Source organism: Cylas formicarius, unplaced genomic scaffold, assembly GCF_029955315.1.
Source record: "Cylas formicarius isolate icCylForm1 unplaced genomic scaffold, icCylForm1.1 PGA_scaffold_10__41_contigs__length_53128322, whole genome shotgun sequence".
NCBI lineage: Eukaryota > Metazoa > Arthropoda > Insecta > Coleoptera > Brentidae > Cylas > Cylas formicarius.
Genome location: NW_026844214.1, coordinates 49898862 through 49920676, shown reverse-complemented (window position 1 = coordinate 49920676; position 21815 = coordinate 49898862). Strand labels below are relative to the sequence as shown.

General features: G+C 33.4%; 2 protein-coding genes across 8 annotated transcripts in view; one reads left to right on the top strand and one right to left on the bottom strand.

The window, feature by feature from the left end:
• Positions 1-21815, top strand: part of LOC132704690 (probable beta-hexosaminidase fdl) — a 183915-nt gene that overhangs the window by 21046 nt on the left and 141054 nt on the right. For 2 of the 7 annotated variants that reach the window (XR_009619306.1, XM_060674865.1), the window contains exon 1: positions 9656-9908. The exons of 3 other annotated variants lie outside the window; for them this stretch is intronic. The gene's annotated coding sequence lies outside the window, so the exon portion shown is untranslated. Of the gene's footprint in view, positions 1-4470; positions 4713-9655; positions 9909-13503; positions 13526-21815 lie in introns of those variants that run through there. 2 more of the 7 variants (XM_060674891.1, XM_060674909.1) reach the window with 2 other exon arrangements.
• Positions 14267-16369, bottom strand: LOC132705862 (uncharacterized). Its single transcript, XM_060676800.1, has 2 exons — positions 14788-16369; positions 14267-14728 (listed from the first exon to the last, which is right to left on the bottom strand). Exons 1-2 carry the CDS (start codon positions 15440-15442, stop codon positions 14724-14726), a joined length of 660 nt encoding a protein of 219 aa, XP_060532783.1. The 5' UTR covers positions 15443-16369; the 3' UTR covers positions 14267-14723.

Genomic DNA, 21815 nt, shown 5'->3' with positions numbered 1-21815 from the left:
CTATAATAGCCCTTACTTAAAAGAAAACTTGTAATTTTATATTTAAAAGTTTAAAAGATTGTGGCAATGCTTTATAAAGTTTTATATAAGGAGAGTTTTGTTTTGATTTCTGCAACCTGTATCTCGGAAGCACGAGATTATTTGCACTCCGGGTGTCATACCTATGAGAATCAGAACCCTTCGGCAAACTGTCGGTCTTGAAGTGTATCTCTGTGAAATATAAATATACATGGCTTACAGTGTTGGTTAAAATTTGAGTTTCTAATTATCCGTAGTGCCTTTTATTACATCCTAAATATTTTAATGGCATAAGAGGAGTTACCCCACAGTATGGTGGCATAGTTTAGACCTGAGTGAAATAAACCAAAGTAAAGTAAAGTAGACCAAAGCAACTAAGGAGATGATGCACTGCTCAATCAGTGTGACAGATGCGCCTCAGTTGATATAGGGTGTCCCAAATTGGTGGTGCCGTTTTGGCGAATTCAATTAACAAAATCTCAACATTTTCAAATGTAACACACTATATTTTTATTCAGATATCAATTCTAGGACAAAAAATTAGGTAATTTGGATAAACTTATATTTAAATGTTACTTACATTTTGAGATATTCGAGGTCTAATATAACACCCCAATAAAATCTTGTTGAATTTAAAGCTGCAAACATTAGCTCACTTGTTGGCAGTATTAGGTATTTTTTAAATAGCAAAGACTGATAGTGTCAAAGATATAATACTCCAGATATACGAATCAAACCTATTCCTAGCAATACAGGGTGTCCATTAAGACGTAGAAATTGTGAAAAAAAAACGACTCTGACAGATTTAATTAAACTTCAGAATTCGTATTTAAAGAAACAGTTAAAAAACTATAACTTATTTAAAATACAAATAAAATATATACTCACAAAAAACTTGACAACTATGAACTTTTTAAATGGAAATATAAAAAACAATTTTGATATTTATTCGTTGTTTTGATGCCAGATGAAACGAGCACTTTAAAACCAACTAAACTAAACTTTATGGACCGAATTAACGGACCCTTTTTAGTTAACTTTTTTTTTATAGATTTATTTATTCAAATTTGTTACCTTGTTTAGTTGTTTAGTTAGCCTATAAACTCCAAAAAAAAAAATATCTAAAATGTGATCTGCGAAAAATGAACTGGTCGTATCTTCCTACGCGCTGAACAGAATCTTTTTTTGATTGGCCGTTTGGAATTTTCTGCAGTCGTCGTTAGAGCCGAATGATACTCCGCTGGAATAAATAATTTCAATGCTTCCCGGATGGATGGATATAGATTTCGATTAAGCCGATTGAAATAACCCCGATTTCGGAGATAGTAATTATACCTGGATTACACGCTAAAATCCCATCGCGATGTTGGATTTTTTTTTAAATGCCCTTTGAAATGATAAAATCGCTAACTGAACCGTAACGTTTTATTTTTTGTCCATTTCGTGCTCTTATCTCTGTCTATTTATCTGTCTACATTATATAGTAGAGATTAGAATCCTAAATGACATTTTTGATGTATTGTCACCTTTACACGAAGTAAGAATCAAGACAAAAACACTTCTTGGTTAACGTTTCCGGTGGAAAAAATGATTCCGTGGAAACATAAGGCTTTCAGTAAGTTAAAAAAAACTAAGAGTGGCGGAAACAAATAAAAAAACTATACCAATATAGCCATTCACGTTGAAAAAATATTAAATCGCACACTGGAATTTAAACAATTCCAAGACAATTTGGAAAAAATTTTTATATATACACAGAGATAGTAATTATACCTGGATCACACGCTAAAATCCCATCGCCATGGTGGATTTTTTTTAAATGCCCTTTGAAATACCAATATCTACCGGAACATTTTATTTTTGGCCCACTTCGTGCTCTTATCTCTGTCTATTTATCTGTCTACATTTATCGCAGATGTTAGAATCCTAAATGACATTTTGATTCACATTTTTGATGTATTGTCGCCTTTAAATCAAGTAAGAATCAAGACTTCTTGGCAAAGGTTTTCGATGGAAAAAATGATGCCGTTGGAAAATTGAACTGAGGTGGCTTTTACTTGATGAAAATCAAAATAAATAAGAACTAAAAGTTCAGATTTTCACGAAATTATGTATTATGACAAGACAATTGTTTCGACAACACCGTGTCTTTATCAAATGTAATATCTACAAACTACCTGCTACTATATATACCGAAAAATGACCATAAAACTTTAATTAATGTTGTTGCGAGAATTTAATTTCAATAAAGGAGAGGTATTTAAATCTAATTGATCGTTAAGCAATACATTTGAATGTCTCATTTTGTTAATCTCCATGGCTTTCAATAGATTTAATTTTCTACTTTTTGTGGCTGTATGTAAAATATCAAAATTGTCGTCAAAAATGTGTTTTTTGTGTTTAAGTGTGTAGCATAATTAGAATCTAGACTATTGTTTTTAAACGCTCTTATATGTTCGTTAATGCGTTTCTTGAAGGATCTACCTGTTTGTCCGATATAAATTTTAGGACAATATCCACATTTCAACCTGTAGACACCTGATTTTTGGGATTTTGGACATTTCAATTTATTGTTTTTTAAATATTTTCCTATTGTGTTGTTAGTTCTGAAAGCTATTTTTAAACCACATATTGACAAATGTTTTGAAACTTTTTCGCTAGGTTCTCCTATGTATGTAATTGTTTTAAATTGTTCGTGTTCTGTATTTGGTTTCGGATAAATAGAGTTTAATGTTGTCTGTATTTGTTTTTTATTTATAATTTTATCTATAATGAACTGATTGTAGCCATTGTTCAGTGTTATTTGTTTAATGATATTAAGTTCTTTGTTGTAATTTTATGTTGAGAGTGGCGTATTAAGAAGGGTGATTTGAGCTGTTATGTATGACTGTGTCCGTATGTGAAGGTTTATGATATATTGAAAAATCTAATTTGTTTTGCACTTTCGTAATAGTTAAGTCTAAAAAATTAATAGAGTTATCCTGTTCAACCTCGATAGTGAATTTTATACGATTATGTATTGAGTTAATGTAATTTAAAAAAGAATTCAATTGTCTGTGCGTTCCAACAAAGCAAGCAAAGGCATCGTCCACATATCTATACCACCATAAAAAAACTTTTACTTAAAGGATGTTCTAGTATAATAATAGTCTAGATTCTAATTATGCTACACACTTAAACACAGAAAAACACATTTTTTACGACAATTTTGATATATTACACACAGCCACAAAAAGTAGAAAATTAAATTTATTAGAAGCCATGGAGATTAACAAAATGAGACATTCAAATGGATTGCTTAACGATCCATTAGATTTAAATACCTCTCCTTTATTGAGCTTAAATTCTGGCAACAACATTAATTAAGGTTTTGTGGTCATTTTTCGGTATATAGAGTAGCAGGTAGTTTGTACATATTACATTTGATAAAGACACGGTGCTGTCGAAATAATTGTCATGTCAAAATATATAATTTCGTGAAAATCTGAACTTTTAGTTCTTATTTATTTTGATGCCGTTGAAAAATTATGCTTTCAGTAAATTAAAAAAAACTAAGAGTGGCGCAAACAAACAAAAAACCATATGAAAAAAATATTAAATCGCACACAGGAATGTTTTCACATAATTAGGAATAACGTTATGGTATGTACAACGTAACAAAAATATCAGTGTACAAAGTAACCTCTTATTACAGCCGAATTCACGAACAAACGTCGGGAACAGCTATGATCCATTATTACACCGTACATCTAACCAAAACTAAAGCACTTGCATGTAATAATCCTTCTACCAAAGAAAAATTAGCAAACCCAACAATCTTGACCGCGACTCAGGTCTTTACCTGCCACCAAATGGGAATCAGTGGAAGTTTCTCTGAAAAATTAGCAAGCCACATTTGATTCAAGGTCAGGAATTAAAGTGCTCCAACACTGGAAGAGACTAGATTTAGATATTGAGCTAATAAGAAGTGAAATTGGGAATTTGGATCTAGAAAATATTCAAATGACTTTCTGATGTCACTTACCTTTGGTTTCAGTGTAACGCGGCCGCAGCATAATGTTATTTCAATGCGATTTACAGTTTACTTGTATAATTTGTTACTAGATGTCGAGTTTTAACTTCAAAAACAAAAAAAAACGCCAAGAACTATTCTATAGTGTAGATGTGTAGGTAAGGTTAGATTAACATTTCGAAACCGAAATAGAAGTTATTCTTGAGTCTCAACTAATATATTCAATTCATTATTATTGTCGATAAGCAAACAAAGAAAAGGACATCGGCGCCCGGTCTAAACGATAAGTCGTCCGTGTTGACATCCGCGCGCGGACTAATCGGCTTTTAAAAATAGTGTCCCGTAACTAATTATTTTTCGGGATGCGTACGCGTCAGATGAATTGGGTAAATTGGGTTCACCTCACGTGCTTAGACGCTAGACGTCGCGACGAACCGAGAGTCGTAAATTTAACACTAATTCCGCTTTACGTGTTACGCGTGCTGGGAGGTTATCGCTTTTATTTAGAGTGCGGGTCAACAACAAACGACAATCGGTTACGTTATTCACAGACGCCGCGATTTTTGGGAATAAATTTCACGTGACGCACGATTCCGTTGACACATACGGATTGTAATTATCTCAACTTGAATTTGATGAAGCCAAGGAGACACGAATCACTCAAAACGGTCGTAGCTATAAGGTAAGCGGACAACGAATAGCGAGATAGCTCCTAAGCACCGATTTTATACGGGGTGTTTCAAAATTCAATTCAAAGCCTTCGAGCACATGTTTATCAGCCAAAAAAAAGTTTTTCGTATAAACTTGCGTCCTAACTTCGTTTCCGAGATACATGGTGTCAAAATTGTACTGAAACTAAAAACCGAATAAAAAAAACATAGATTGCCCGGCTTTGTGGAAATAATTGTTAAGATTTGAGAATAATTGATTTGAAGTTTTGAATTTATATCTTGAAGCAACAAAATACTTTTGATTGCTTGATCTAGAAAATGTTAAAACGTTTTTGTTAGAAATAAGCTTGAGCTGATCTAGAATTCTCCCCTTTCTGACTAATACTGTCAATTTTTCTCATTTGATAAAGTGTTCCATGAATAGTAGAAGATGTCGAAAGTAATTCCATTCCCAAAATTTTAGTGACCTGTGATCGATAAGTACACCAGTATTATAGAAAGTCATTGCAAGGATAATCAATTATCAGACTAGAGAGCATCTGCAAAAACAAGGATCCGCTGATAAAGGTCAAGCGACGGCCCTAATACTCCTTGATTATGCTAAAATTTTCGATATATTAAACGACGAGTTGCTACTTGCAATATTATATGTTATTGATTTTCCGATTGAGCTATCTCAGTAAGACACTTCAACATTTACAGTATGGCGTTCCTCAAGGTTCAGTACTTGGGCCTCTCTTTTTTAGTATTTATAATATAGATATACATATATATATATATATATATATATATATATATATATATATATATATATATATATATATATATATATATATATATATATATATATATATATATATATATATATATATATATATATATATATATATATATATATATATATATATATATATATATATATATATATATATATATATATATATATATATATATATATATATATATATATATATATATATATATATATATATATATATATATATATATATATATATATATATAGTGTTCGAAGCGAGCATTGAAGATGCCAAGTGAGATTTTGGCGAAACGTCTGCAGGATTCCAGTCGGATGCAGGATTTGCAGGATTCCAGTCGGATGCAGGATTCCAGTCGGAGTTCAACGAGCGAACGGATGATATCCCGGAGTATAGTGTCATCATATATATATATATATATATATATATATATATATATATATATATATATATATATATATATATATATATATATATATATATATATATATATATATATATATATATATATATATATATATATATATATATATATATATATATATATATATATATATATATATATATATATATATATATATATGATGACACTATATTCCGGGATATCATCCGTTCGCTCGTTGAACTCCGACTGGAATCCTGCATCCGACTGGAATCCTGCAGACGTTTCGCCAAAATCTCACTTGGCATCTTCGATGCTCGCGCTCCGAAAACACTTCGAACACTGGGAGGTTATCCGCGGTGCGTGCGGTATTTATACTCTGCGCCGGAGATGGTAACGGTGCTGCTTGTGCGTGGGGGGAGGTGGCTCCGCCCCCTGAATTGTCGCGTTGTTAATTTCGCCCGATCGTAGTTGCGATGTCCCCGTTGGCTGCTGCGCATCGCTCTGCTGTTTGATTATCGTTCTCCATGTGTTGGATAAATGCAGAGCGTCGTCTCTCGTATTGAGGTGTCCGGACTTTTCTATTTCGATGGCCTCTCGTATAATCCTAGTCCTAAAATCAGTAATATTAGCTATTTGTTTACAAGTGCCGAAATCAATTTTATGGCCTGTCTGATGTTGGTGCTGAAACAAAGCAGATGTTGTTTGTTTGTTTCTTATGGCTAAACGATGTTCCTCGAGCCTGGCTGAAATCCTTCTGTTGGTCTGTCCCACATACGTCAGGCTACACGATCCGCATGCTACGCTGTATACTCCTTGGTTTTCCAGAGTAATTTTTTGTTTTGGGTTTCTTAGTATTGCTCCGATGGTATGATCAGGTTTGTATGCCGTTGATATGTCGTGTTTCCGTAATATTCGGCCGATTTTGTCAGTAACCCCCTTGATGTATGGCAGGACAGCGATCGATCTTCGTTGGGTCTCGTCCTGCACTCTCTGCTGCGGCTGTTGTTGTTTACTGATTGCCTTGCTGATGGTGCGCCTTTGGTATCCGTTTTGTCGAAGACAGGTACTAATTTTCTTCAGTTCTTTATCTCTGTTCCTCTCGTTTGTGAGCCTGAAGGACCGAGCAATTAATGTATTTGCCACTGCCTGTATCTGTGATGGGTGGTGATGAGATTTAGCGTTCAGATATCTATTAGTGTGTGTTGGTTTTCTATAGACAGTGTGTTCCAAGTGTCCAGCTTCGGTCCTTGTGATGTGCACATCTAAAAAGGGCAGACTGTTATCCTCTTCAAGTTCTATTATAAATTGAATCCTTGGGTGAATGGAATTCAGATGATCTAGGAATTTCAAAAGCTCCTCCTTGCCAAAAAGCCATACAACAAATACGTCATCAACGTATCTTGTCCATAGTTTTGGCTTCAGATTTGCCTTCTCTATTGCTTTCTTTTCGAAGTAAATCATGAAGAGGTTGGCAATCACAGGTGAGAGAGATGATCCCATTGCTGCTCCATCTATTTGTCGGTAAATTTTCCCGTTGTACATAAAGTAAGCGTTTTTCAGGCAATGTCTTGACAGATCTATTATGTATGGCGGAAGATCTTCGTTTTCTTCTATAAGCAAGAGTGCCTCTTCTACTGGAATACTCGGGTAGAGGGATTTGACATCGAAACTTGCCATAATGTCGTCCTTGTCCATCCTGAGAGAACCTAAAATCGGAGTGAAATGTTCTGAGTTTTTAACATAGGAATCTGCCTTTTCCACTATAGGCTGAAGTGCACTGGCCAGATGTTTTTCCAGCTTGCATAAAGGTGAGTTAAAGGCGCTTACGATTGGACGCAGGGGAACCCCGTCCTTATGGATCTTTGGGAGCCCGTAGAATTTTGGGCAACGACTCGATTTTTCCCTCGGAATAAGTTTCTTCTTTGTATCCTCGTTTATTGATGAATCGAGAATTTTGGACTTAGTTGTTTTTTCCAAATATGTCGTGGGATCTCTGGTGACTAGTTTGTATATTGGGTCGTTCCAGTCGGATGCAGGATGCGCAGGGTTCCAGTCGGAGTTCAACGAGCGAACGGATGATATCCCGGAATATAGTGTCATCACATTTTTCCATCCGTGAATCAATACGTGAGAATATATATATATATATATATATATATATATATATATATATATATATATATATATATATATATATATATATATATATATATATATATATATAATCTTGCAAAAACCTACAACTTTTATTGAGTATGTCATATATATCTATTTTTGACACTTTTAACTTTTCGAATATTCAAATTTCTTTCGGTTTAAGACTATTACTATAATTTTAGTTCTCTGTAACAAAACTATTAGGGGTCTGTTAATATTGAAAAATGAGCAGAGGAAAGGACTTTATTGGAGCTGTAAATAAAGTAACAGACAGTTATTTGCAATTTTGGTGAAAATAACGACCAAATTTTAAACAAACGCATTTTACGGACTACACTGTTTAAGCCGTGGAATTTTTCATGTCGAGACCTATTTCCACAACACTCTTTATTGACACTTCCTAGTATGTACACACTAAATTATGCCGCTTATGTAAAAAGCAACTGTAATCTTTATATGCTCTCAAGAAACTTAGATATTTAGACCGATTTAAGACCGAATCTTAACATACAAATACTGAAAGGCTGACCGTCCTTTGGTCTTCGTAATTTGTTATTACTTTCGCAAAAATCGATAAAATCGTATTTTTCGAAAGTATACTCGCGTGGCAACGAACCTCATATCTCGGCAACTTTTTTTCTGTCCGTTTGTCCGTTCTCCGTTCTCTATAGACGCTTCATAAAAACGCGAATAACTTCGGAACCGTTGAAGCTAGGATGCTGAAATTTTTCTCCTTAAGCCCATAGGAAATGGCCGCGATTGGAAATTGGCATCTGTCTTTTTTTGCGATTTTCGTCTGTTTTTCGTACATCGCTATGAAACACGATAAGTGTCCGAGATTTGCAGCTATCGATTTCAAAATTGGCGCAAATATAGAGTTTAAGCCCCTGACGGAACCTATTGAAACTGGAGGGCTGGGTGGGAAAGATGCCCAAGAACCAGATCAAAAACTTATATCGTTGATGATTTTTGAAAAAAGTACAGGGTGGGTCGGTAATTTACAAAAAACTGGAAATTGCAGCTCAGTTGTGGAATTTTGGACAAGTACAAATAAGGTTGTTTGTTACTACCACTTGTTCAAAATGTCACTCGGACTATTTTCGACAATTTAACAATAACTAGTATATGCATGTTTGGTTTGCTGTTAAACAACTAACCTTATTACTACTTGTCCAAAATGTCATTGAGAGTAATTTTGACGATTTAACAATCATTTGGTATATGCAGTTTTGGTTTCTTGTTAAACAAATATTCTTGCTACCACTTGTTCGACATGTCATTCATACTATTTTTCACAATATAATCTGTCATTTGTAGTTTTGGTTTATTGTTAAAGAAACAACCTTTCTTCTACTTGTTCAAAACAATAATTTTTTATATGCAGATTTGGTTTGTTGTTAAACAAACAATGTTACTTCAGACTATTTTTGACAATTTAACAATAATCTGTTGGTTTGTTGTCGAACACGTGAAATATTATTTTTGCTCGTAATTTTTTGGTTTAATTGCGATGAATTACGTATTCCGCGGGTGAAATTATAGGTTTTTTCAGTGAAACATTAAATACATTGTTTTCGGCGATCACGACGAAAAACACGTATCGAAAATGCAATTTTAAACAATAGCCGCGTTTTCGTTTATAGATTCGGCACGGATAATTACTATAATTGTTGACTGCTACATCAAAACTTAATTGTAACTGCTTACATCCTGCCAGCCTTACCCACTGCTGCATTTCGTGTATTAATAAATATTCGACTTTTGCGGTGGCAGCCTCGTCGCATAGTACCGTCGCTCGCGGCCACTCAAAAATCAATTAAAACGTCGGATTTTTTCCGTGTCGGTGCGTTGCAGGAAAATTACGCGTCACGCGAAATCCAAACGAACAAGTAAGCTCTTTAAATTTTTCTACAGTTAAATGTTAAATAGGTTAATGGTGTGTAACGCGCGCCAATTAAAAAATTAAACGGATCCCACGATACGTTGGGAAAACTCTTTGGGCGCCGTTCATACGAAACGTCGCGCGAAACGCGAAAAAGAAATGTCCTTATTAAAGGTTGAAATAGCACCATATGTGTTATGTGTGTTTTATAGGATAGGTATTCGTTTTCAAAATCTAATGTACTTAAATCCGGCGGTCTTACAGGCCAAAGACGTATCGTACAAACCTTCAGTTGTCATTAGTTTCGTGTAACTGCGTTATAAATATGGGTAATGTGGTAGATTAGTATTGTTCTCAGTTGTACGTCATTTCGCTGTCACATAATTATACAAGGTGTTTTCTAATTGAATGTTATTAATTAAAGGGGCGATTTTTTGGGTTCATCTTAAAAGGAAAATTTCGTATGAACATTAATTTGTCTTAAATAACTAAACTTTTAAGATACAGGGTAAAGTTTTCAAAAATAATATATATTTTTGTTAATATCTGTAAAACCACTTTAGATATTTTAATGAAATTTGGGGCATATTTGCTATGTGTAAAGAGGCATTATTTAGCGTACCACATTTTTGAACAATACACCAGTGACGGCGTACAGAATTTCAACTGTCTATTTTGGCAGATTGATACTACGCTACTGATTTCTCCTAAAATAAAAATTATTCTTACAAGTTCCAATCATTTGGAGAAATTAACATATCAAACCTGCTCATAAATAAATGCAAATGGCATTATTTTTCTTAATGAAATTAGGTAGCCACTGCACAGGTTAAATCTAGAAATTTTTGTTGCAAAAAATAAAATATCTATCGAATGCAAACTAATTCGTTTTTAGTTACCAACTAGTAAACATCAGACAAAAAATTAGAAGACTTTAATTTTACAGTTTTAATAAAAACATAAATAATAAACGATAATAATAATCATTAAGATCACGTCAAGTGGACCCCCCATTTACCACTTGATCATAACAATTTTATCTATATATATTTTTTATAAGTACTTATGATTGAAAATTGATCCCCCAAACAATTTTTTAAAATTTTGATTTTTACGACTTAAAATTATTTGTTTTTTTTCGTATTATTAACTAAATTTTAAGTTAACAAATGAAAACGTAACTGATTTCTTGGTAAAAAAATCATGTTTATTTATCGGTCACATGCTTTATCCATTCAAGTTTAAGATTCCGGAGGAAAATTTCACTGCTCGTCATTAGTTTAAGCAGAATGAATTTATTTATGACAGCGCGCTGAGTACCGAGCGCTGTTGAAGCCCCGCACTGCCGACCGTCTCGAACAGCATTGAAGATTTTATCAGTGATAATTTAAAATAATAATACAAAATATCATTATAAAACAAATTTTATTATTATTTATGTTATTTTATTATAATTATTATTAATAAAATTTTATTTTTTTTAACAATTTTTGTATTATTTTTACCAAACATCGTAAATTTAGAAATAAATAATCAACTTTAAATTTTTAAAACTGTTATGGTCTATATTTATTTTTTGTAGGTAATTTAGTAAATTATTATTTTACATTTACTAGTCAACACTCCATCTTTAGTTAACAAAAGAAAAACCGCTCCGTTACGATTTTCATTTGTTTTTCGGGTGTCCTAGTAAATAAAAAAATCATTTTAGAAGTCATTCCTGTCTATTCGTGACATAAGTTTATACGCCAAGCATGAAATAACTATTAAAAATAAAAGCTGAAGTGTTGTTGAGTTCTGTTTTTATAGTTGATATTTTAGTTTTATAATTTTTAATTGTAATAATAATATTTTCTGTGATTTAAAATGGGCCTAGTGAATTATGAAATTATCTGATTAAAAAATAAGTTTTAATTATTATTAAAATATAATTTTGCAAATTTAGTTAATCATAAAAGTGATTTTGTGTTGATGCTGGACTTTTTTCGCTACATCTCATGACAAAGGAGCGTGTGTTGGCTTAGCAGGTAGTGTAAAAAGACAAGCTTATCGTGATAGTCTCCAACGTGATAAAAACAACCACATAACAACCCCACTTTCCTTTTTTCAGTTTCTTTAAAAAAAAAAACCAACCACGATTCGAACGCTTAACTACAATAAAAAGTACTCGCCAATTTCGTTATTACAAACCATTGGAAAATTTTTCACTGGAATGCAGGCTCGTTTCAGAGGATGAAAAAGTATTTATTTTTAAAAAAAATAAGTTTAAAAAAAATAAAAATAAAAATAACTGGCGACAAATTTACCATTTAATTATTTAAACTTGCTTGTTCTATTCAATATGTTATGATTCTTAATAAAGTTTAAAAAAAATAAAATTTTATTAATAATAGTCATAATAAAATGACATAAATAATAATAAAATTTGTTTTATAATAATATTTTGTATTATATCGTATATAAATTCATTTGTTTAAACTAATGACGAACAGCGAAATTTTCTTCCGAAATCTTAAACTTTAATGTCTTAAATGATTTAAGCCAAAATCATACTTCGAATTGAAAAAAATAGAGAAATTGGAGATTGTATGAATATATTTCGTTTTAAGAGAAATCAGCGTCTGCCAAAATCAGGTGAAATTCCGTACGTCCGAGGGTGGTGTATTTAAAAAAAAAAGTGGTATGCCAAATTTCATTAAAATTTCTCTTGTGGAATTAAAGATATTAAAAAAATATATTCCATTTTTGGAAGCTTTGCCACCCTGTGTTTCAACAGGACATGAAGTTTTCTTTTTAAAATGGATCGAAAAATTCAAAAATATCAATTAGTATGAAAGTTTCCCAAGATCTAAGGCTGCTGAAATTTTAAATAAGTTAGATAAAAGCTGACGAAAGATTGCGATATACTTTATACTACAAAATTATGTAACGTAATAGTGGTAAATCTGGCAACCCTGCTATTAACATTTTTGAATTCCGCATGTTTAAAAACCTCCATCGTTCCAGCTTTGACGATTTTAGAGGAATTTAAGCGTTTCGGTACTTTTTACTGAAAAAGCGGTGTTGCCGATGAAATAGAAACAGCAATTTTTAATTACGAGACTTTACTGAATTCGGCATGTGCATTTCATTGCAATAAAAATAAACTGGGCGTTTAACAGCCGTCTTTAAGATATCCATTTTATCAGCTCCACGTCCAAATTACGTTTAACGGAATTTTAAGTGGACATGAATGAATAAAGCGATTAAAAATAAATTAAATATATTAATGAATTTATTTTCTGTGCCCCAAAATACACCTTTTACCACGAGTAAGGCAACCAAAAAGGGCTTAAATAAAAAGCATATTAATATGCTATAGGTATAAACAAAATCAAAACTATTATTTGGTCTTATTTATTAAAATATGAATGTAAATATAATTAATATTCAGTCATTATTTGTCAATAATTTCTGCAAATTAGTTTATTATTTAAGAAAGACAAATCTCCATTGTTTCTTATATTCAATTGTAAACCTTCTAAAATTATAAAAAAAGGTCGAAATAATTTATTTTGTATTACTTTACTTTAGGGACTAAAGTAAATACAATACATCACATCGCATCTCCTAGACGGACATCAAGTATGTACTGATATATGTACTTAGAATGGACATGCATCGAATGTTTCGTGTTTATGGGTATTTTTGTAAATATTTTGATACCCACCTACAGGTTTTGGTGTGGGTTGTAACAAAACGCGGTGCATGGAAAGGTTATACATGTATATTTACCATTTCTTGTCCGAACTCATACTGAACCCAGTGAGTGCGTGTCAAAATATGGCCGGACATGCAAGCGAAAACCGAAATGAACAACAAATGCATTTTTTTTACACGAAAATTTACGAATATTATGGTTATTTTAAATTTCTTTATAATTAAATCCGTTCTAAATGTTTTTTATTTATAGACTCACCCATCGATACTTACATAGCAAATTACAAAACATAAAATCTAAATCATAGAAATCTTACGGTGACAAAATATTATTCGCAATTATAAAAAAAAATTTGAAGACAATTAATAATTCAACAATACCATTGATACATCCAGGTAACAGCAACAGTTCGTAAACAGACAAATAATTTTTTGCATTTATAAAAACAATTGATAATTAAATATTTTTCAAAATTTTATTTTCAATTAATGCCATTTTTTTTATAACCGTAGTATCTGAATCTGTCAAAGAAACAGTAATGTGTTTTTATACATAAAATTTACCAATTGAAACCGGGATTTTATACGTTCTGCCACCCTATTGATATTATTAACGAAATAAGTAACATGAAATAGGTTAGAATATAATACAGGGTGCTTCAAAAAAATGTATACACACTTTGAACTTCCATAGAAAATTTATTTACCGTTCTACAAAGTTAAATTTCAGGAAAATAGAAAGCTGAAAGTCCAATGTAAATGAAACATAAATAACAAATGTTAATACTGTTCAAATTGGTGACCTGCAGCATCAATACAATTCTGAGTACGAGTCACCACTGATTCTGTACATCGTATCAAAACGTCCAATGAGATTTCTCTACACACTGCTTGAATCTCATTTCAAAGAATGTCTAGGTTACGTGGTTTACGTTTGTACACCTCATCTTTTACTGTGCCCCACAAGAAGAAATCCAGTGGTGTAAGGTCTGGAGAGCGTGCTGGAAACTCGATTGGCCCCCTGCGTCCTATCCACCGGCCCGACAAATTTTGATCCAGGTAAGCTCGTACGTCCCTGTGATAGTGCGGCGGAGCACAATATTGTTGAAAATTAAAATCATCATTACCCTATAATGCACGAATGGCAGGAAATATGCAATCAGCAAGCATTGTTAGGTAATTAATACCAGTTACAGTGCCTTCAAATTGAAAAGGTCCAATGAGTCCCCTTGAAGACAAACCGCACCACACATTTAGACCAGGCAAATTTACAGCTTTTTCAATTGTAATGTGAGGATTTTCTTCACCCCAGTAAACACAATTGTGCCTATTGACAGTTCGATTAAGTTTGAATTGGGCTTCATCCGACCAAATGATGCTACCCATAAATTCCGGTTCACGTATCACCATCTCCTGAATCCATTCACAAAATTGCAACCTTCGATCTGGATCGTCGTCATTTAGCTGTTGCACCAGCCTTGGAATGTAAACACGATACTTGCCTCTCTTCAGAATGCGTAGCACGCTGCTAGCACTTACATCACTTTCACGTGCCCCTTGCCTTGAAGATTTGTTAGGAGAGCGTTGAAACAGTTCCAAGACTGCCGTTGATGACTCATCACTTGTAGCTGTTCGAGGCCGACCTGAATGACCTTTATGCACATCACACACTGTTCCATGAGCTTCGAATTTGTCTCGTATGTGTGTAATTGTTAATCTTGAATGTGGTTCTGTATCATACTCCCTTCTCCACTGTTTTTGAACTTCATTTACATTCTCAAACTTCCAGTACCACTTAATAACCTGTTTACGTTCTTCAGAACTCAAACGTGCGTTCCCCATGTTGATATTACAAATTCCAACTGATAATATAACATAGAGGGACGATTATGCTGGCACCTGGCGAAGAAATATAACATTAGCCTTGTAGAGCGGGAAAACTACAATAGTTTAAAGTGTGTATACATTTTTTTGAAGCACCCTGTATTTTAAAATATTTGTTTTGCTTAACCATATTCGACGCCAGAACATTGTTCGTGAGCATCGAATCCATAAGGCTCCTCTCTGGTTGCTCTATTTCGTCCATATTCATACCCGCATCGGCAAACTCATAACTTCCAGAGTCGCTGACCTCATTGTCGTTTGCTTGATCCTTTTTTTGCTGGTTGTCTTTTTTGCTTTTGAAAAGACTTGTCGTTTGGTGCCCGCTTTCTTAGGAGCGCTGATGGCGGATTTTTATCCATTTCTAACCATCTGCTGATCATCTGAGCTTTAGTTGATTTTCTTTCCCGGGTGGTATTTTTTTGTGACGGAAGTTACGAATGAAATGTCAAATGGTGAGACAAATTTAAACAAATAGTTTTGGGGTACCATGCTGAGGCTTGAGGCGAGATTTGAGGAAAAATGTGGGAGCTTTTCTCAGCTTCACTTTGCTCATGAAAGTCTAATTTTGAATAAATGACAAGAGAAAAGAAAACTGTACAAAACTATTTAGCATGATCAATAATTTCGTTAACAATTTTAAAATTTACTTTAGCACAGTAATTTATTGGATTCAACTAGTTATGTTCCACAGTTCCGTGTTTATCTCTAATGGGAGCGGTGCTCGATTTTCTAAATCGCAGCGCCTTATTGTGATGGTGCTCGAATATTCCAGTCGTGTCTTGACAGGCGGAGTCTGTTATAGGATTTCTCCAATTTCCAATTCTCGTGAGGAATTATTTATTTATTAACGCCTTTATTCACCATAAATTACAAAAAAAAGGAAACAATGGGAAATATAACAATTGCATGACATGGCGAAAAGGTGAAGCGTCGCCCTAATGGACTAACCAAAACGTTTTAAATTGAAAATCAATGGGCAGCATATATATTAAAGACTTTTTTGACATTGACAAATTCGAGGTATTTGTTTAAAATTTGGATAGCTCAAATTTTGAATTAAATTAATTTTTTCAAAAAGAAGTTAACAATATATTTCCGGATATATGGAATATAAATTTTTCTTTTTGGGCAAAGAAAGTTGGTTAATGTTTCCCGAACAAATCTGGTTATACTTAGATTATTATTTTTTTCCGATTATTTAGATCTAATTAAATATGTGTGTGCAATACATCTCCCACATTTATCAGTTGTTTCGTCAACCACAAGATAAAACTAATTTTATAAACACTTTCAACTTGTTAACATTAACTACCAATAATGTGCTTGAACACATAAACTTCAAAATTTCCTATTATACGAAACAACATATATCTGTCTTTTTTCACTATAAACTGACAAAAGAAGAAAAAACATAGTTTATTTTCATGCTGTATAGTCTGTCTCAATCTTCATCGTGCTCGCTTTTGTCAGCAATTATGGTATATGGGTTAAATTACACTAAGAAGAAACAATGACATTAAGTATATACAATAAATTCATAGCTAGGTATGAATAACCTAATTACATTGTTTTTGTAAATGTCTAATTCTAATTCTGTTTCACTATCAGGATCCCTTGTCAAATCTATATCTTTTAATTTCTTTGAAAGTGCGTAATCTGTGTGATTCCATTACTACTTGCCTTTTGTCTATTTTGTGGTACTTTTTACAAACAGCTGTATGCTGGGTTTCATCTTCTTCTAGCTTCTTTTTCAGTTTGTTCAAGGTAGGAACATCTTCGCTTCGATAAAGAGAATATATTTTCCTTCTTACTAGTTCCTGATCATTATTGTCTATACGGTTACACTACGTTTATTCCTTGTCCTTAATTCTCCACTATTAATAATATCCCTTATTGGCGTTTTTGTAAGTAGACATGTTTCTTTTTAAGCTTCTTGTTTAATAAGTCCTTTACTGATTAAAGTTTCATGCACATATTTCACAACCTGTTTTGCAGTGACAAATGTTTATTCGCAACATTGTTATATTCTCGTAAAATAACTTTTTCGAAGCGCACTGCAACAAATGACCACTCAAGGAATATATCTGGTCCGTCTCTGCCTTGCCACTCAAGTAAGAATAATTTTTTTGTTATTTGGCTTTACCCAATGACAATACTAATAACACCGTTATAGTTTTATTGGGGAGGGTGCGTCGAAAGTCAACACTATTTAGATTGAGACAGACTATACAAAACAAGTGAACTCCCGATAGCTCTTTCTCCACTTCATACGGAAGTTAGTGTTCGGCATTTTAATAAACAGTGGACAGACACAGATAATTCACTTTATAAAACAAGGCACGCAAAAACGTTTAAACTAGACGATATCGTAGATACTAAAAAGTGCCACTCCTTTAACAAAGAACCCCCGGCTTTTATTGGGAATATATTATAGTTTGGGTTTATCCTGGGTAATTCTATGAATCTATTCATACATAAGAAAGCAGTAAAGTACTTGACTTTGCCTCATCGTAATGTAACAAGCTAGTAAACAGTAAGCACGTGCACATTTTTGCAAAACGACACGAATACATTCACTGACATGACCGTCTGAATTGACAAACGTCAAAATTCAATACGCGGGAAATATCTCTGATCGCGGTAAAATCCCGGAAATGTCCGAAGTAGCTAGGAAGTCATATCTGTCATCGACCTTATTCACCATATTTGCTATAAACGAATGAAAACGCGGTACGGGAGTATGCAACCAATTATACGCCAACGCATTTTTCCGTACTTATAAAGAAATGATTTACTTTTTCTCACTTTTTGCTAAATGACGTGGAAAAAGCAATTACTAGTTAATTTTAATGCAGATTGCTGTTTTTGACATTTTGTGATATTTCAAAAGTGATGAGAAAGTGGTAAATAAAAAAACTGTAAAGATTGTTAGGACGCACAATTGAAAATTATTTTACAGTATACAGGGTGGTTCAAAGAAGTGTGGCCAATAAAACATACGTTTTTTTACATACAACGTGTTATTTTTAAATTTTGTTTTGAATCCCTGAATTTTAATTTTTCTAAAAAATACCAATTTTTGATTTGGAATTTGAATTATAAATTAAAACATGGCAACTTTCTTAAATGGCACACTATATATATTATTTATTAAATATGTAATATTCCTATTCTAATGACAAAATAGCATTTGGGCAGTTATAAAGCAATGACGTGTGGTTTGGATCATTGCCAAGATAGAACCGATAATTGCTACCCACATTTAATTTTTGGGCACTAGTAACCAGATGCTGTCTTAATATATCCAAATGAACATATTGGTTCATATTTCCTTCAATGACAAACATATTATCTACTCTTGGACATGGCATACAGCCCCATAATATTACTCCACCTCCACCCTGCTTTGCCGCAGCTTTTAAATTTTTCAATTTTAATTTTTCGTTAGGCTTTCTCGATACTGATATTTTTCCATCAGATCCAAACAAGTTTATGATATGCTCTCTAGGAAATGCCAATCTCACGCGTCTATTTCTTCGGCTAATGAAAGGCTTATTTCTGGCAGTTGGACCATGTAAATTATTTTTTCTACTCCCGTCTGTAAAATACCTAATTACCCACCGATCTAGCGTGCGGGAAGCGTCGCTTTACCACGTTAGTTTCGTTTCTCGCGAATCCGAGCCACTTCGGATATTTCCGGGATATTACCGCACGGGTCATTGTCAATTCTGACAGTCATGTTAGTGAATGTATTCGTGTTTTGCGAAAATTTACCCAAAAAGCAACGGTCATAGAAAAATTATAGTATGCAACACGTTCGGTAAACTTTTTAACTCACTCGTTTATTAAACACTCCCTCCGCTCGTGTCAAATAAACTCATGAGTTTATCGCACTTGTTGCATAATATACTATTCTCGCAGGAATCGTCGAATTTTTTCGTTGTTACACCTTTTTCCACACTGTCTGTCCACCTTGACACACATCTTTTTGTTGGATAATTCGAGACCTCTCTTACAATCCATCTTTCCTCACGTTCATTGAAGACCTTATTTGAAGCCAACCATGACTTATTCTCGACCCTATTTTCGTTACAGTAACGCTCAATGATATGCTGAACAGTTGACGGAGATTTATGTACCATTTTTACTATGTCTCTTTGGCTGTATTTCTGTGATGAGTATGGTCTGTTCATAGATATAAGGAAGTGATTAATTGCTTTTGAATGGGATTATTATCCAAGGGTGGTCATTAACATACAATGCAACAAGATTATTACCTAAAAATTTCGTAAAATTGTGGTCCGTAATAGAAAATAATAATTTTATACCTACCTATGTTTAATATCCTTTGCTTTGGTATACTACTTAGCTTAAGTTTATTAGTAATCATTCTTATTTCGTGTGCAATACAGCGTGTGTTGAATCGTGTGCAAATTATGCAAAACATGTGCGAGTCTAGTGTATCTCAGGAGATGCTTCCGCCCAAATGGAGAAAACACTATTCTATTGAGACTAAGGAAGTTATAAACAATGTTTATTTCACTCTCATTGAACGTGGTGCCAGCAAGCAAGCGTCTTTAGAAGAAACGGCCCCATTGACGAACATTCCAACATCAACTGTATGGAAAATTGTGAATAATCCCAATTTCAGCGAGGAAAAAAAGAAGCGATGCTGACATTTTCTCGAGTGTAGATGAAAGTGATCAAGATATAATATGGCGTAAAATTTACCATTTATACGAGGAACAAAGCGTGCCTACATTAGATATCTTAATTAGAAGCCTTGAAAAAGATGAAACCGGTGTTAAATGTGGCAGAACTACCTTATGGAAGTGTATTCAACACATGGGTTTTAGATTTTAAAAAATTGACAAAAGGCAAGTTTTAATGGAATCTTTTAGAATTAGGAAATGGCGACTGGAATATCTAGAAAAAATTAGGATTTACATAGAACAACAAAGGCTTGGATGAAACCTGGTTCGACATTTATACCCCGGAAAAAGGTTGGGTTGTCTCAACTGATAAGTGTAAAACAAACGCGCCATCAAAAAGAGAAGTAAAAGAATAACTATTTTGCATGCTGGCTCTAAAGATGGTTGGATTCCAAATGGACTTTCTCTGTCTGCGAAAAATATTAAAGATTCTTCTCTGGATTACCATGAAGACACCATCGCTGATTTATGTGAAAGTTGGTTTAAAAACAAACTGGTTCCAAACATTCCCCAAATAATTAAGTTCTAAGCAAAGTACGGACCTGTCCGGCCATATTTCATTCTTACAGCTTGTCCGGGTCTTTCCTTAATTCGTATCAATTAATCACTTTCTTATATCTATGAACAGACTTTAATAATTAAGTGTCTCTCAGAAAAAAAAATTCGTTTTACTGAACGAAAATGTGGGTTAAAATGTCAAACTAAACAAAAAACAGTTGCAGTAATAAATAAAAGGCATCTTTGGTAAATTTCAAGCTGCAAGTCTTGACCCCGGTTATTATTTTTTCATCATTTAAGCTGTGAATTCTCTATTGTTAACTCAGTAAGGCATATTTAAGACAAAAAGTAATTCACAATTTTTTAGAAGTCTCTGTACTAACTTAATTTGAATAATTTTTTTTTTCAAATAAATAAACAGACATTCAGACAGTTAGTTTTTGTTATAGCGACTGCATCATTTAAGCTGTGAGTTATCAACTAGACAATCCCTTCAGCGTTTAATGGAACGGTTTGATGTTAGTTGTAGTATTGAATATGAAAAACGGAAAGTGGTAAACCGAAATGGTACCAATGAGGAAATTTCAACATAATTCCCCATAGTCCTTTGGTCGGTAGCCTTTAAGTAGCCTAGCTTGCGTGATATCATCCGTTCCATGTGGAACTACACCAAGAACTTCTGGACCGTGATTTTGGACAAACGGTAAACTTTCGTACCGTTATAAATGAAGCAATACCTATAGGTCGATATAAATTAAAAATAATGTATTCCTCTGAAACTACTTTTCGCAGTAAGAGCGCGGTTAATCGTCAGAACATCCATTCCTATTCAACATTCTGGATACGGGAAGTGCAAAACAAAAACCATGAGTCACTTATTGTGTGGTGTGGACTAAAACACTAAGTTATTGGACCAAATTTTTTTCGCGAACCACTTAACGGCCCCCTCGATCATGTGATTTAACACCGCTAGATTTCTTTTTGTGGGGATATGTTTATCTGAATCCTCCTACAATACCAGAAGATATGGAAAATAGGGTTCGAGACGCGTGCAGGACAATAACTTCGTTTATGCTAAGGAACGTATAAGAAAATATACTAGAATAACTAAACGCGTGTAC

Excerpts from the sequence above, each read along its gene's own strand:
- LOC132705862 (XM_060676800.1), bottom strand. The coding sequence starts at position 15,442 with ATGGGGAACGCACGTTTGAGTTCTGAAGAACGTAAACAGGTTATTAAG.